Source organism: Syngnathus floridae, chromosome 3 (genome assembly GCF_059516105.1).
Source record: "Syngnathus floridae isolate MCC-2025c chromosome 3, RoL_Sflo_1.0, whole genome shotgun sequence".
Lineage (NCBI taxonomy): Eukaryota > Metazoa > Chordata > Actinopteri > Syngnathiformes > Syngnathidae > Syngnathus > Syngnathus floridae.
Window position 1 is genome coordinate 4,659,915 of NC_142415.1, and position 15,708 is coordinate 4,675,622.

At 46.4% G+C, this 15,708-nt stretch overlaps 1 protein-coding gene across 3 annotated transcripts in view; it reads left to right on the top strand.

The window, feature by feature from the left end:
- The window catches only part of txlng (taxilin gamma), a 104,964-nt gene that overhangs the window by 39,349 nt on the left and 49,907 nt on the right, over positions 1-15,708 (top strand). For all 3 annotated transcript variants that reach the window (XM_088371680.1, XM_088371678.1, XM_088371681.1), the window contains exons 4-7: positions 3,563-3,654; positions 9,733-9,903; positions 10,056-10,250; positions 15,587-15,706. In XM_088371680.1, coding sequence (XP_088227806.1) covers positions 3,563-3,654; positions 9,733-9,903; positions 10,056-10,250; positions 15,587-15,706 — 578 coding nt within the window. The remainder of the gene's footprint in view (positions 1-3,562; positions 3,655-9,732; positions 9,904-10,055; positions 10,251-15,586; positions 15,707-15,708) is intronic.

A 15,708-nucleotide genomic window follows, 5' to 3' on the forward strand; every position in this document is an offset into this window, starting at 1 on the left:
AAGGCGCCAGAGTCTGGAGAATGGCTAGAGAGGAGCAAAATCCAAGTTGCTTGAAATCCAGTGTGAAGTTCCCACAGTCAGATGGTTTGGGGACCCATGTAGGCTGCTGGTGTTGGTCCACTGTGTTTCATCAAGTCCACAGTAAATGCAGCTGTGTACCAAGAGATTTTAGAAGACTACATGCTTTCGTCTGCTGAAAAGCTCTATGGAGATGATGATTTCATTTTCCAGCATGATCTGGCACCTGCCCACAGTGCCAAAACCACCAGTAAATGGTGTACTGACCATGGCATTACTGTCCTCGATTGGCCTGCCAATTCCCCTTACCTGAACCCCATAGATCAGGGGTGGGCAATTAATTTTTACAAGGGGCCACATGAAAAACCTGAGTTGTGTCAGAGGGCCACACCTACGATAACTCAATTTTCTTCCATTGTAAAATGCACTAAATTATTTATTTTAAATAGCTGGTACTGGTAATTAGAAGAATACAATTATTCTGTTTATTATTGTATTTATATTAAGCCATGTAAAATTGTGGTGTATAGATCAAATATAAAAACAATCATTAATCAGTACAATTTATTCTTAACTTCTTTAATTTTTCCTCAAATGACAAAGCCGCTGCATCTCTGGGTGTGAAGTTTGATAAAAAGTCCTTGTTGGGCTTGCAGTTTTGCTAGCAATGCATCAGCCTCTGTTGCGCGCTGTTTATCAGACAGATGTATTTTTTCTCATGCTTGGTCGTGTAGTGATGACTCAAATTATATTCTTTAAACACAGCGACCTGTGTACCACAAATCAGGCACACGGCTTTACATTTCATTTCTGTAAAGAAATACTTGGCAGTCCATGTCTTGTTGAAAACACGACACTCCTTGTCAACTTTTCTCTTCTGAGGGTCAGCACACATTTCGAGGGCAGCATTACTTCGCACTGTTCACCTTCACGCACAGCTCACATACACATACGCTACACGGAAGTGCGACGCCTTTCAAAATAAAAGCAAAACAGTTGTATTGCACGCACGACAGATTTTTAATTTCTTTTAAATTAAGTTGTAATCAAATATAATTTACGATTGGCCTCATGCGGGCCGGACAGGGACGCACAAAGGGTCGGATGTGGCCCGCGGGCTGTATTTTGCCCAGGTCTGCCATAGATAATTTGTGGGGTATTGTGAAGAAGAAGCTGAAAGACACCAGACCCAACAATGAAAATGAGCTAAAAGCAGCTATTGAAGCATCCTGGGCATCCATAACACCTCAGCAATGCCACAGGCTGACTGCCTCCATGCCATGCCGCATCGGTTCACTGTGATTGCCTCCCGATAGGCTTACCTGTATGTCAATCAAGCGATGGGATGAAAGTGATACGATTTGGCTTCTTACTTGGTCCGGCCACTCATTTTTGCTGGTCATAAACTTTTTTTAGTTTAAAAGAAAAAAGTTAGTACCGTATTTTTTGGACTAAAAGTCGCTCCGGAGTATAGGTCGCATTAGCCATAAAATGCACAATAATGTGAAAAAAAACATATATAAGTTGCTCCGGAGTACAAGTCGCATTTTGGGGGAAATTTATTCGACAAAATCCAACACCAAGAACAAACATGAACGGGCAACAACAGGCTAAACGATAGGTATGCTAACGTGACATAAACACAAATGAAGAGCTGAGAACGGGCCTGATGTAAGTGATGTAAGTTTTAACTATTACATAAATACCACGTTTATAAAACCATCTGTGTCACTCCAATTCATTAAATCCATCGATCGTCCTTTGTCAACAATGGGTGCGAGCCGTTGACGGCTCTTGCACTTCAAAATATTCCACAGGCCCATATAATGATATATAAATTATACATCAAATAAGTATTATATAAGCAATATTATCAAACCATCTGTGTCATTCCAAATCATTAAATCCATCAATCAAATTCCTCGTCCTTTGTCAATAACGCCGCGCGTGCGCCCTGACGTCAGCCTTGTTATTCCACAGATCTAGTATATAACTATATTATAGCGTTAACAAAGTACAAGGAAAGACGTGGGTTTGGTAAACGTCTCTTTATTTAACAAAACAAGAGTTCAACGAGCCAACAAGTACTGAACTGTAACGATAAAAACATATACAAGTTGCTATACGAAATAAAATATTTCAAATAACTATTACATAAATAGTTCATCACCACATGGCCCCAAGCACCGGCGTCGACTTCCAGGTGTGTGGCGGCTTGGACTTTTGTTTCGTTTCATTTTCATTTCATTTACAAATAATGTTAATTTGGTCTTACCGCTGCCACATTTTCTTGAGTTCTGGCGGTGCGAGGTCGGCCGGTGGATTTTCGTATCAATGCTGATCCACTAGCTCTGAAGTTAATAACCCATAACAAGATCGTGTTTCGAGCAGGTGCAGGATCATGTCTACCAAGTCTGAAGCGCAAGCAGAACTCGTTGTGTTGCAGTTATAGATTCGTTCTTGATAAATGTTTCCACAATGAAAGCGCGACGCTCACCCGTCCAATTCATGTTAGCAACTGAAACGAAACGAAATAAATTACTCAAAAACGAAACGAAAATGGAAATGAAACAAAACAAAACAAAGTGGCATTATATGTACTTTTAGAAAATAAATTTTTGTTTTTGTTTTTAATTTATTAGCATTTTATTAAACCTGCAAATGTGTCACATCATTTTGCCAGACCCTGTATAAGATACTCTGCATTATAAGGCTCATAATCTTCATTCATTCATCTTCTGAATTGCTTTATCCTCACAAGGGTCGCCGGAGTGCCGGAGCCTATTCGAGCTGTCTTTGGGCGATAAGCGGGGTACACTCAGGGGGGTGGGGGGGGGAGATTCATTTAGGGAGGCTATGCCAAAGAAGAAACACAATATACTCCAAGTGGCTCTCCGATGATTCAAATGTAAAGTGCCCTGAGATGGTCCGACTAAATGACTAACTGGTAAAAAAGTCATTCAATATTAGTTAAAAAAATGAGTGGATTTACACAGTTTAACCAGCTCAGTGGCTTAGTAGTAGAGTGTCCGCCCTGAGACTGGAAGGTTGTGGGTTCAAACCCCGGCCGGGTCATACCAAAGACTATAAAAATGGGACCCATTACCTCCCTGCTTGGCACTCAGCATTAAGGGTTGGAATTGGGGGGTTAGATCACCAAATGATTCCCGAGCGCGGCACCGCTGCTGCTCACTGCTCCCCTCTCCCCCAGGGGATGGATCAAAATCACATGGGGATGGGTTAAATGCAGAGGACAAATTTCACCACACCCAGATGTGTGTGTGACGATGATCATTGGGACTTTAACTTTAACTTTAACTTTATTGCTTTAACATTGCACATTGCGCACCCTCAAGGACACCCCCACAGTCCATGAAATGGATTTGTTATGCCAGTTTGCAGGGGAAAAAGGTTGGGGGCCTCTGCTTTAAGCTCCATCCAAGTTCCATTTGTTTTTTTATAATCCTTGATAAATTGCCATAATGTGAAGTGTTGTTTCCATTTTTGTGAGATGTACCTCATTGTGTTTTTATTCCTATTTCAGGGAAGGAGGTTTTCCTACTAATGATGGCCTTGAATTCCTTAGCCACACCTGAAGAAAAATTGGCTGCTTTGTGCAAAAAATATGCAGATCTGGTAAGATTGCCGCAAGTGTTCATCTGGATTTCTCATTTTGAGGTCTTGATTGGTAAAAGGAGCAAATATTGGCGCATTATGGAAATATCTGGTGTTCCTCTATTTTGTGTCTTGTCTTTCCCAAAATAATCCATGTTGGGAACTGACCTGATTTTTTCTTGATGAAGTACAGTGAACCCTCGTTTTTCGTGGGGGTTACATTCCAAAAAGAAGTGATCTTTATTTACTTTTTTACAATTATTAGTGTGAAGCCGAAAGCTACCCCATTCGCTTTATTCTTCCGCTTCTTCTTCTATTATATTTTCCTCACTTTTTTGACGCCCTACTCCTTCCACATAATTCATCCCATTCACTCCATTCCACTTTCCGTTATCACAAAATTCGCAAATTTAAGGCAAATTTTTCCCCATTCATTCTTAATGGCACATTCAACATTTCACATTTAGTTCCAGTTTGAAATGCACATCATTCAGCGCATTCAATTCATATTGGGGAAGATTTTCAACGTTCCCAAAATTGCCAAATTATAAAATTTCACGTTTTCACGTTAAAATTTTTTCGCAAAACTTCACAAAATTTTGTTTTTCACTTCAAATTCCACATTTTTCAACCGATTCAACCCATTCCAACTTTAAACCGTTCATCTTTTGCCTACCTATTCCAAAACTTCCCAATTACCAAAAATTAAAAATTTTGAAATTCACGCCAAATTCTCCAATATTTCGTTCTTCCCTTCTAATTTCTACATTTTTAAACTGATTCAACCCGTTCCAACTTCAAACTGTTCACCTTATGATTACCATATTCACACCATTCACCCCCACTTAAACTATGCTTATCCAGTTCACCCCTTCACCCCCAATTCCAGGGTGGCGGAACAAACAGGAAGGGCCCGAAAATGAACAGGAAGTGCCCCTACATGAACAGGTAGTGAACCGGAAGTGCCTTAATTTCAAAAGGAAGTGAACCGGAAGTGCCGCAAATCAAACCAGAAGTGACCCAAATTAAACTGAAAGTGACCCAAATAAACCGGAAGTGACCTAAATTAAACTGGTAGTGCACCAACTCGAACCGGAAGTGACCTTAATTAAACTGGAAGGGCAACAAATTAACCGGAAGTGACCTCAACTGAACCGGAAGTGCCCCAAATGAAACTGAACGTAACCTACATAACACCGGAAGTGCCCAAAATAAACCGAAAGTGACCTCGTTTTAACAGGAAGTGACCCAAATAAACCGGAAGTGCCCTCATTTTTCAACATATGCTCTAACTTTTACAATGTTTGTCCGATTCAACCTGTTTCAACTTTAGAATTCCAACGTGAACCTTTAAAACCCATAGTTTTCGTTTCGTTCCAAATTTCAAAAGATTTTGGTGCAATTTTTTAAAATTCCCATTCATTCTCGATAAGGCATTCAACATTTGCTCTAATTTTTACATTTTTCGACCGATTCAACTAATTCCAACTTTCAAATGTTCATCTTTTGTCTACCTATTGCACAACGTCCCGCTTACCAAAAATTCAAAATTTTCAATTTTGAAATTCACTCTAATGATCCTTGGAGCTATGTTGTCTGGGGCTTCATGCCCCTGGTAGGGTCACCCATGGCAAAAGGGTCCTAGGTGAGGGGCCAGACAAAGCACGGCTCAAAAAGCCCCTTATGACGAAAAAGACATATGGACTCAGATTTCCCTCACCCGGACGCGGGTCACCGGGGCCCCCCTCTGGAGTCAGGCCTGGAGGTGGGGCTCGAAGACGAGCGTCTGGTGGCTGGGCCTTCGCCTATGGGGCCCGGCTGGGCACAGCCCGAAAAGGAAACGTGGGTCCCCATTTCCATGGGCTCACCACCTGTGGGAGGGGCCAAAGGGTCGGGTGCATTTTGAGCTGGACGGCGGTCAAAGGCAGGGACCTTGGCGGTCCGATCCCCGGCTGCTGAAGCTGGCTCTTGGGACATACAATGTCATCTCTGACTGGAAAGGAGCCCGAGCTGGTGTGCAAGGCAGAAAAATTCCGACTAGATACAGTCGGACTTGCCTCCACACACAGTTCGGGTTCTGGTACAAGCCCGCTTGAAAGGGGCTGGACTCTCTTCCACTCCGGAGTTGCCCACGGTGAGAGGCATCGAGCAGGTGTGGGTATACTTATTGCCCCCCGGCTAGGCGCCTGCACGTTGGGGTTCACCCCGGTGAACGAGAGGGTAGCCTCCCTCCGCGTTCGGGTGGGGGGTTAGGGTTAGGGTTCCTTGACTGCTCTTTGTGTCTATGCTCCAAACAGTGGCTCAGAGTACCCACCCTTTTTGGAGTCCTTGGAAGAAGTGCTGGAGAGCGCTCCTTCTGGGAACTCCATTGTTCTACTAGCTGACTTCAACGCTCACGTGGGCAATGACAGTGAGACCTGGAGGGGCTGGACTCTCTTCCACTCCGGAGTTGCCCACGGTGAGAGGCATCGAGCAGGTGTGGGTATACTTATTGCCCCCCAGCTGTGCGCCTGCACATTGGGGTCCACCCCGGTGAACGAGAGGGTAGCCTCCCTCCGCCTTTCCTGACTGTTGTTTGTGTCTATGCACCAAACGGCAGCTCAGAGTACCCACCGTTCTTGGAGTACCTGGAGGAAGTGCTGGAGAGCGCTCCTTCTGGGGACTCCATTGTTCTACTGGGTGACTTCAATGCTCACGTGGGCAATGACAGTGAGACCTGGAAGGGCGTGATTGGGAGGATCAGACCCCCCTATCTGAACCCGAGCAGTGTTCTATAATTGGAATTCTGTGCTCGACACGGATTGTCAATAATGAACACCATGTTCAAGCATAAGGGTGTCCATGTTTGCACTTGGCACCAGGACACCCTAGGCTGCAGTTCGATGATCGACTTTGTAGTCGTGTCATCGAGGTTGCGGCTGCATGTTCTGGACACTCGGGTGAAGAGAAGGGTGGAGCTGTCAACTGATCACCAGAAGAAGAGGAGCGCTCATTTCTGGTTCTTGAGCTGGTTGGAGAGCCAGTCGAGGTGGTGGGTTGGCTCCGATGGTGGGGGAAGATGCCGGTCAGACCTGGCAGACCCAAACGCTCTGTGAGGGTCTGCTGGGAATGTCTGGCAGAAACCCCTGTCAGGAAGAGTTTCAACTCCCACCTCCGGCAGAGCTTTTCCCACGTCCCCGGGGAGGCGGGGGACATTGAGTCCGAGTCCAAACCTTTTGCAAGGAGGGCCAGATTTGATAAAGGGGCCAATAGTTTTTTTGGACATTTTTCAACTACAAAAATTTCATGCAAATACACACTGTTATATAACAAATTTCATTGTCCCAATTGTCTTTATTTTTTGAATGACAAAATAACCAAATATAAGCCACTCAGGCAGATGTGAACAACTCTAAAAACACATTCTGCTTTTCATTCATATCTGAAGAGTCAGATAACATTGAGTTTAAAATTATTTTTGCCTCATAAACATTTTAAACAGGAGTTATAAGTAATACAAAGTTTTCTGTTAATTTTAAAACTTAAAACAAGTGAATTTTGCTCTTGTCATTTACAATATCTTTCAGTAAGTAATAGTTTGTGTCACGTCTACAGGTTCATAACATCAACAGTATTAACATGGCCACTTTGTATGATTTAATATTAAGTAATATTTACTTGATTTAATTTTGACTCACAGCCCCACGTGAAGAATCACTGTTGTAATGCCAGTTCAGCTTAGAGCTGCTTCACTTTATCAGCGCGGTCACTCCCTGTTAGCTTGACGTGTGTTAGCATGTTTAGTCTGAAAGTGTCTCTTTAGGTTGAAATCCTTAAACAAGGTAACCGTCTGTTTAGAAATTAGACAAACACAATTGCCTTGATTTTCATTGAAGAAATATTGTAATTCCCATTTCTCTTGAAAGCGACGGCTGTCAATGTCAATTTTCCTCGTTTTCTTTGCAGTCGCCATAGCAGAAATGATCAGAGAGGGGTGGTGCTTCCACCTTTTGGTAATAGGAGAAATTACAGTTTCAAGTTTCATGATTTTTTTATATTCAGTTTAACAGTGCAGGCGGACCATAAATAATACATTATAAGACCGAAGCTGCGGGCCGTATGAAATCTGACCGGGGGCCGGATTTGGCCCGGGGCCGGAATTTGGACATGCCTGATTTAGGCTATACAGGGATCCAGAGTGCGACCATTTTGGCTGCATATGCAACCAAAACTAACTGAAACGAAAAAGAAAATAAATACGACAAATCGAGGGAAAATGAAGAGAGGTTGAGGCAGTTTTTTTGACCAAGCACACTAATTCTTGAATCTTGAATCTTACCCAAATGTTACAACTAGCCCTACTTCTGAGAGTCCATCCAGCCAAAACACGAAGCACTCGATCGGTAAGATGCCAAGCCCTAGTCCATCGGAAACAGAGGAGGTAACCGAATCTGAAATAGAGCCCACTCAAATTAAAAAGGCCAAACTATATTCTTTAAGACAGGACTGGTTGAAAGAATTTCCCTCGCTGAGGTACAACAAAGAACGTAACGCCAATGCATTGCCTTTTACTGTCAGGGGTGTGGTCAGAGTATGGCTGTTATTTGCAAGCAGGTCAACAACGTTGTGATCAAAACGTTTAAAAAAAAAGACAAAACATCTGAAAACACACTGCATGCCGTGACAAGTGTGTATAGAAAGTGACCCTGCTACAATACTTGAAACATGATTTTAGGTCTCAAATCAGTGAAGTGCTTTAAACACAATCTGGTCCAAAAAAACGGTCACTATCCGAAATGGTTGCTGTCTGAAACAATGGTCCCCACAGGAAAATCAATCAAAATAAAAAAATAACAGGTATAATACAGTACAAATTGAGTCAAATCAGCATAAATACATTAAAGGAAGCATTTAAACATGACAAAACATTTAGTAAACAAAGGAAAACGTACCATTTTGACAGCAATGTTAATGGTGTGCGTAAGTATATGGCGATGTGGGGGTTACTGCTTGGAGTGGGAACCAAGACAACCAAGACATTGTTTGTTATCTGGTGCACTTTTCTTAGCAAACTCTTTGGTCGTTATCTGAATTGTTAACTATCAGAGGCGTTATACTTCTTTGATATAGATTCTAACAAACAATAAAATTAATATGTCCATTTCAGATGAATGTTCACAGTCAAAGGAGGCAATCTGTTGGCACACTCATCATAAAGAGCTGGAATACCAGCTACAGTGCAGAGACAATACAAGTTGTTTGTTTGTTTGTTTGTTCGTTTGTTTGTTTAACTGGGGAGAACTGGCACAAAGCCAGGCCAGCAGTCATTTATTTGATTGGCTTCACCTGGTGCACTGGTGTCATACATTCAAGATCAGACATTTTGCAATAGTTTCTCACACGCCATTTCACTCCACTGATAAGATGCGTGAGAGTCAGCCGAGACTCTTTTCTGTCCTAATGTAGTTCTGTGTGTAATACTACAAGCGTAGTGTTAGAAAACCATTCACCGTGCCCTATAATTGCATAGTTTTTATAATGTTATTGTGATGTGTGGACTCTGTAATTGTGTACGGTGGTAGCAACTCTCCCGTAACTGCCCCACGAATATGTGTCACCGGCTTACATAGGCACAAGTCCGCAGCTTTGAAGGTTTAATGGAGTAGTTTTACTAAATATAGCTAAACGCAGCGCGAGCTGGCATCCTTTAATTTGGTGAGCTCTGTAGCTAGCATCCAAGTGTTTCATTCTCAAGACATGGCTAACCGACTCCCACCCAATTCAACCGTTTAACTAATGTAAAAATTTGGTAACTCTTGGTTTTAATTCTGGAGACTAGAAGGATGATGTTGCGCCGTTGAGGCAGTTTCCCCAGAAATTGCATTCTCGTTATAATTTTTACTGTACTATTTACTACCATTCTTTGTCTCAATCCTTGGAGAATGTATAGAATCACATACTGGAAAGTAAAAATTATTAGGGTTTGTGTAGGACAGCCACATTGATATCACTCCTGACCTCACACTGTAGCAGAGTTGAGGTAACTATATACTTACCAAAAATAGAATACTGTAATACGTAGGTGGCATAAATGGGGTGTTGCTTGTACTGTGCTTTCAGTTGGAGGAAAGCCGTCGCATGCAGAAGCGTCTGAAAGCCCTACAGAAAAAGCAGTCTCAAATTGTAAAAGAGAAGATCCACCTGCAGGGGGAACACAGCAAAGCTATCCTGGCCCGCAGCAAACTAGAGAGCCTCTGTCGGGAGCTGCAAAGACACAACAAGACTTTGAAGGTTAGCAACAGACAATCATACATTTCAAACAATATTGATAATTGCATTACATTAAATACTGTTAGGTTAGGGTGCTGAAATGAATGATTTGGTCATCTGTTTAGCACAAGCCTCTTCCTTCTTCTTCTGGCTGACCTTGTTTTCTATAATAGGAGGACAATGCCCAGCGTTCCAGGGAGTATGAGGAGCAGCGCAAGGAAGCCATGCTTCACTTCCAGATGACTTTAAGTGATATTGAAATGCAGATGGAGCAGCACAGCTCACACAATATTAAGCTGAAGCAGGAGAACATGGACCTTGCTGAGAAACTTAAAAAGCTCATTGAGCAGTATGAGCTCAGAGAGGAGGTAAGAGATTGCCTGTGCCAAATTCGTTTGAAATGAAATTGCATCAGTTAAGTCTAATTTATTAATATAGCCCTTAAACACAAACACGTCTCAAAGGCCACATGTTACATGGCCACAGTTATTCTCAACATCCCCTGATCTTAACTCCCAAGAGGGCAAGAAAAAAACTCACACAACCCCAACTGGGGAAAATTGAGAAAACTTGAGAAGGCACCGTAGATGGGAGGATCCCCCTTCCAGGACGACCAGGTTGCAATGGATACAGAGTTGGCAACATTGAACACACAATATTAAAACGATCCAAAACAAGGTAATGGCGATGTCTGTAGTAAAATGAAAAGCTGCAGGAAGATGCCCCGTCTTCATCGCAGTGCCTTCGCAGAGGTGGTCCACCTCAGATCTCGTCCTGATTGGTTGGTGTGGATTCCAAACAGCAAATTTCAGTTTGGGTGACACCTTGGCCCCCAAAGCCCAGAAAGGGGCAGGACAGAGCACAAACAGTGGCTGAATTGGCCAGAGTAGGTTAATTAAAGGCAATAGCATATAAATGCGTTTTTAATTGTGTCTTGAAAGCCTCCACTGAGTGAGCAGCTCACCTATGGGTCAGGCTTTCCAAAGGTCTGGAGAATGCTCTTGACCCTGCGGCCCTTGCCGTCATTAAAAGACCAGCGGAACGTATGGTACAACTAGGTCGATGAGATAGGCAGGCGCTGAGCCATGCAATACTTCGAATTGATATTAATATTATGGGGCGGCTCGGTGGCGCGCTGGTTAGCACGTCCACTTCACAGTTAGGAGGGTGTGGGTTCGATTCCACCTCCAGCCCTCCCATGCGGAGTTTGCATGTTCTCCCCGTGTCTGCGTGCTGTGAAGTGGACGTGCTAACCAGCGCGCCACCGAGCCGCCCCATAATATTAATATTAATTCGAAGTATTGCACGGCTCAGCACCTTCCTATCATCGACCTAGTTGTACCATACGTTCCGCTGGTCACGGTGACGTCATCGTTTTAAATGAAATGTGTAATATCTACGAAACCGAAGCAGGACAAACAAACGTTTTTGCTGCACAAACCAGCACAAACAAAGCACAAACGAACGGTACCATTTTGGGTCCATTTGGAGGAAAATGGGGGGCCAGCTTCACGGTGACGTCATCGCTATGAATGAAATGTCCATCCATCCATCCATCCATCCATCTTCTTCCGCTTATCCGGGGTCGGGTCGCGGGGGCAGCAGCTTTAGGAGGGACTCCCAGACTTCCCTCTCCCCAGCCACTTCATCCAGCTCATCCCGGGGGATCCCAAGGCGTTCCCAGGCCAGCTGAGAGACATAGTCTCTCCAGCGCGTCCTGGGTCGTCCCCGGGGTCTCCTACCGGTGGGACATGCCCGGAACACCTCCCCAGGGAGGCGTCCAGGAGGCATCCTGATAAGATGCCCGAGCCACCTCATCTGGCTCCTCTCAACGTGGAGGAGTAGCGACTCTACTCCGAGTCTCTCCCGGATGACCGAGCTTCTCACCCTATCTCTAAGGGAGAGCCCGGACATCCTGCGGAGAAAACTCATTTCGGCCGCTTGTATCCGAGATCTCGTTCTTTCGGTCACGACCCATAGCTCGTGACCATAGGTGAGGGTAGGAGCGTAAATCGACCGGTAAATTGAGAGCTTTGCCTTTTGGCTCAGCTCTCTCTTCACCACAACGGACCGGTACAGGGTCCGCATTACTGCCGACGCTGCACCGATCCGCCTGTCGATCTCACGCTCCATCCTCCCCTCACTCGTGAACAAGACTCCAAGATACTTGAACTCCTCCACTTGGGGCAGGATCTCATCCCCGATCCGGAGAGGGCATTCCACCCTTTTCCGATCGAGGACCATGGACTCGGATTTGGAGGAGCTGACCCTCATCCCGACCGCTTCACACTCGGCTGCGAATCGTTCCAGCGAGAGCTGGAGATCACGGCCTGAAGAAGCCAACAGCACCACGTCATCTGCAAAAAGCAGAGACGCGATGCTGAGGTCCCCAAACCGGACCCCCTCAACGCCTCGGCTGCGCCTAGAAATTCTGTCCATAAAAATTATGAACAGAATCGGTGACAAAGGGCAGCCTTGGCGGAGTCCAACCCTCACTGGGAACGAATCCGTCTTACTGCCGGAAATGCGGACCAGACTCTGGCATCGGTGATACAGGGACCGAACCGCCCTTATCAGTTGGCTCGGCACCCCGTACTCCCGAAGCACCCTCCACAGAACCTCCCGAGGGACACGGTCGAACGCCTTCTCCAAGTCCACAAAACACATGTGGACTGGTTGGGCGAACTCCCATGCACCCTCGAGGATCCTGCCGAGGGTGTAGAGCTGGTCCACTGTTCCACGGCCAGGACGAAAGCCACACTGCTCCTCCTGAATCCGAGGTTCGACCTCCCGACGGACCCTCCTCTCCAGCACCCCTGAATAGACCTTACCAGGGAGGCTGAGGAGTGTGATTCCCCTGTAATTGGAACACACCCTCCGGTCCCCCTTCTTAAAGAGGGGAACCACCACCCCAGTCTGCCAATCCAGAGGCACTGTCCCCGATGTCCACGCAACGTTGTAGAGACGTGTCAGCCATGACAGCCCCACAACATCCAGAGCCTTTAAGAACTCCGGGCGGATCTCATCCACCCCCGGGGCCTTGCCACCGAGGAGTTTTTTGACTACCTCAGTGACTTCGACCCCAGAGATTGGAGAATCCGCCTCAGAGTCTCCAGGCCCTGCTTCCTCAATGGAAGGCGTGTAGGTGGAATTGAGGAGGTCTTCGAAGTACTCTCCCCACCGACTCACGACGTCCCGAGTCGAGGTCAACAGCACGCCATCCCCACTGTAAACAGTGTTGACGTTGCACTGCTTCCCCCTCCTGAGACGCCGGATGGTGGACCAGAATTTCCTCGAAGCCGTCCGAAAGTCATTCTCCATGGCCTCACCAAACTCCTCCCACGCCCGGGTTTTTGCCTCAGCAACCGCCGAAGCCGCGTTCCGCTTGGCCATCCGGTACCTGTCAGCTGCCTCCGGAGTCCCGCAGGCCAAAACGGCCCGATAGGACTCCTTCTTCAGCTTGACGGCATCCCTTACCGCCGGTGTCCACCAGCGGGTTCGGGGATTGCCGCCACGACAGGCACCAACGACCTTACGGCCACAGCTCCGGTCGGCCGCCTCAACAATGGAGGCGCGGAACATGGTCCACTCAGACTCAATGTCCCCCGCCTCCCCCGGGACGTGGGAAAAGCTCTGCCGGAGGTGGGAGTTGAAGCTCTTCCTGACAGGAGATTCTGCCAGACGTTCTCAGCAGACCCTCACAGAGCGTTTGGGTCTGCCAGGTCGGACCGGCATCTTCCCCCACCATCGGAGCCAACCCACCACCAGGTGGTGATCAGTTGACAGCTCCGCCCCTCTCTTCACCCGAGTGTCCAAAACATGCGGCCGCAAATCCGATGACACGACTACAAAGTCGATCATCGAACTGCGGCCTAGGGTGTCCTGGTGCCAAGTGCACACATGGACACCCTTATGTTTGAACATGGTGTTCATTATTGAAAATCCGTGTCGAGCACAGAAGTCCAACAATAGAACACCGCTCGGGTTCAGATCAGGGGGGCCGTTCCTCCCAATCACGCCCTTCCAGGTCTCACTGTCATTGCCCACGTGAGCATTGAAGTCACCCAGTAGAACGATAGAGTCCCCAGAAGGAGCGCTCTCCAGCACTTCTTCCAGGGACCCCAAGAAGGGTGGGTACTCTGAGCTGCTGTTTGGTGCATAGACACAAACAACAGTCAGGACCCGTCCCCCCACCCGAAGGCGGAGGGAGGCTACCCTCTCGTTCACCGGGGTGAACCCCAATGTGCAGGCGCGCAGCCGGGGGGCAATAAGTATACCCACACCTGCTCGACGCCTCTCACCGTGGGCAACTCCAGAGTGGAAGAGAGTCCAGCCCCTCTCGAGAGGGCTTGTACCGGAACCCAAACTGTGTGTGGAGGCTAGTCCGACTATATCAAGTCGGAATCTTTCTGCCTCGCACACCAGCTCGGGCTCCTTTCCAGCCAGAGAGGTGACATTCCATGTCCCAAGAGCCAGCTTCTGCAGCCGGGGATCAGACCGCCAAGGTCCCTGCCTTTGGCTGCCGCCCAGCTCACATTGCACCCGACCCCTTCGGCCCCTCCCACAGGTGGTGAGCTCATGGGAAGGGGGACCCACGTTTCCATTTCGGGCTATGCCCGGCCGGGCCCCATGGGCGAAGGCCCGGCCACCAGACGCTCGCCTTCGAGCCCCGCCTCCAGGCCTGGCTCCAGAGGGAGGCCCCGGTGACCCGCGTCCGGGCGAGGGAAAACAAAGTCCATTTATGGTTTTCATCATAAGGGGCTTGGGTGAGCCGTGCTTTGTCTGACCCCTCACCTAGGACCCGTTTGCCATGGGTGACCCTACCAGGGGCATGAAGCCCCCGACAACATGGCTCCTAGGATCATAGGGGCACGCAAACCCCTCCACCACGATAAGGTGACGACTCGCGGAGGGGTGAATGAAATGTGTAATATCTATAAAACCGAAGCAGCACAAACGAAACTTTTTGCTGCACAAACGAAGCACAAACGAACGGTACCATTTTGGGTCCATTTGGAGGAAAATAGGGGGCTGGGTGACGTCATCGCTATGAAATAAAAGTGTAATATCTACGAAACGGAAGCAGCACAAACAAATATTTTTGCTGCACAAACCAGCACAAACGAACGGTACCATTTTGGGTTCATTTGGAGCAGATGGGGGGCTGGGTGAACTCTGGATGACCTATAAAATAATCTTTTATAACTAAAAAACCGAAGCAGCACAAACGGAAATTTTTGCTGCACAAACCAGCACAAACAAAACTGACTATTTTCCTTAAATTTTGCATGGGGGTGGGGGGCCAGCTTCACGCAGGTCAAGATGGCTCATTCCCGTTCATTGTAGACAGTAACACTGCTTCCCTGTGGACAGAGAAGGCATTGCCTTTCAACACATGTAAATATCTAGGCGTGTGTGCATACGGGCGTGCATATATTTGCACACCCAACAATGTATTTGTGGGGCTAAAAAAAAACATGAAAATGACAAATAGATTTGTGAATTGGAAAAACGTTAAAATTACAAATATATTTGTGAATAAAAAAAAGTGAAAATTGCAGATTGTGTATAATTTTGACGCAAATCTCTCCTCATTCTATTGTTAGACTAACCTCATAAAACCTGGGTACATTGACCTGTATTTCTCATTCGTAACAGTCTTTGCTTTCAGTATTGACCCATAAAATGTGTGTCCCTCTTCTAGCACATAGACAAAGTGTTGAAGCACAAAGATCTACAGCAACAGTTGATGGACGCTAAGATGCAGAAAATCACTGAAATGATGAAGGAAGTAGAGGAGAAACAGCAACAAGAAAGAAATGTTGT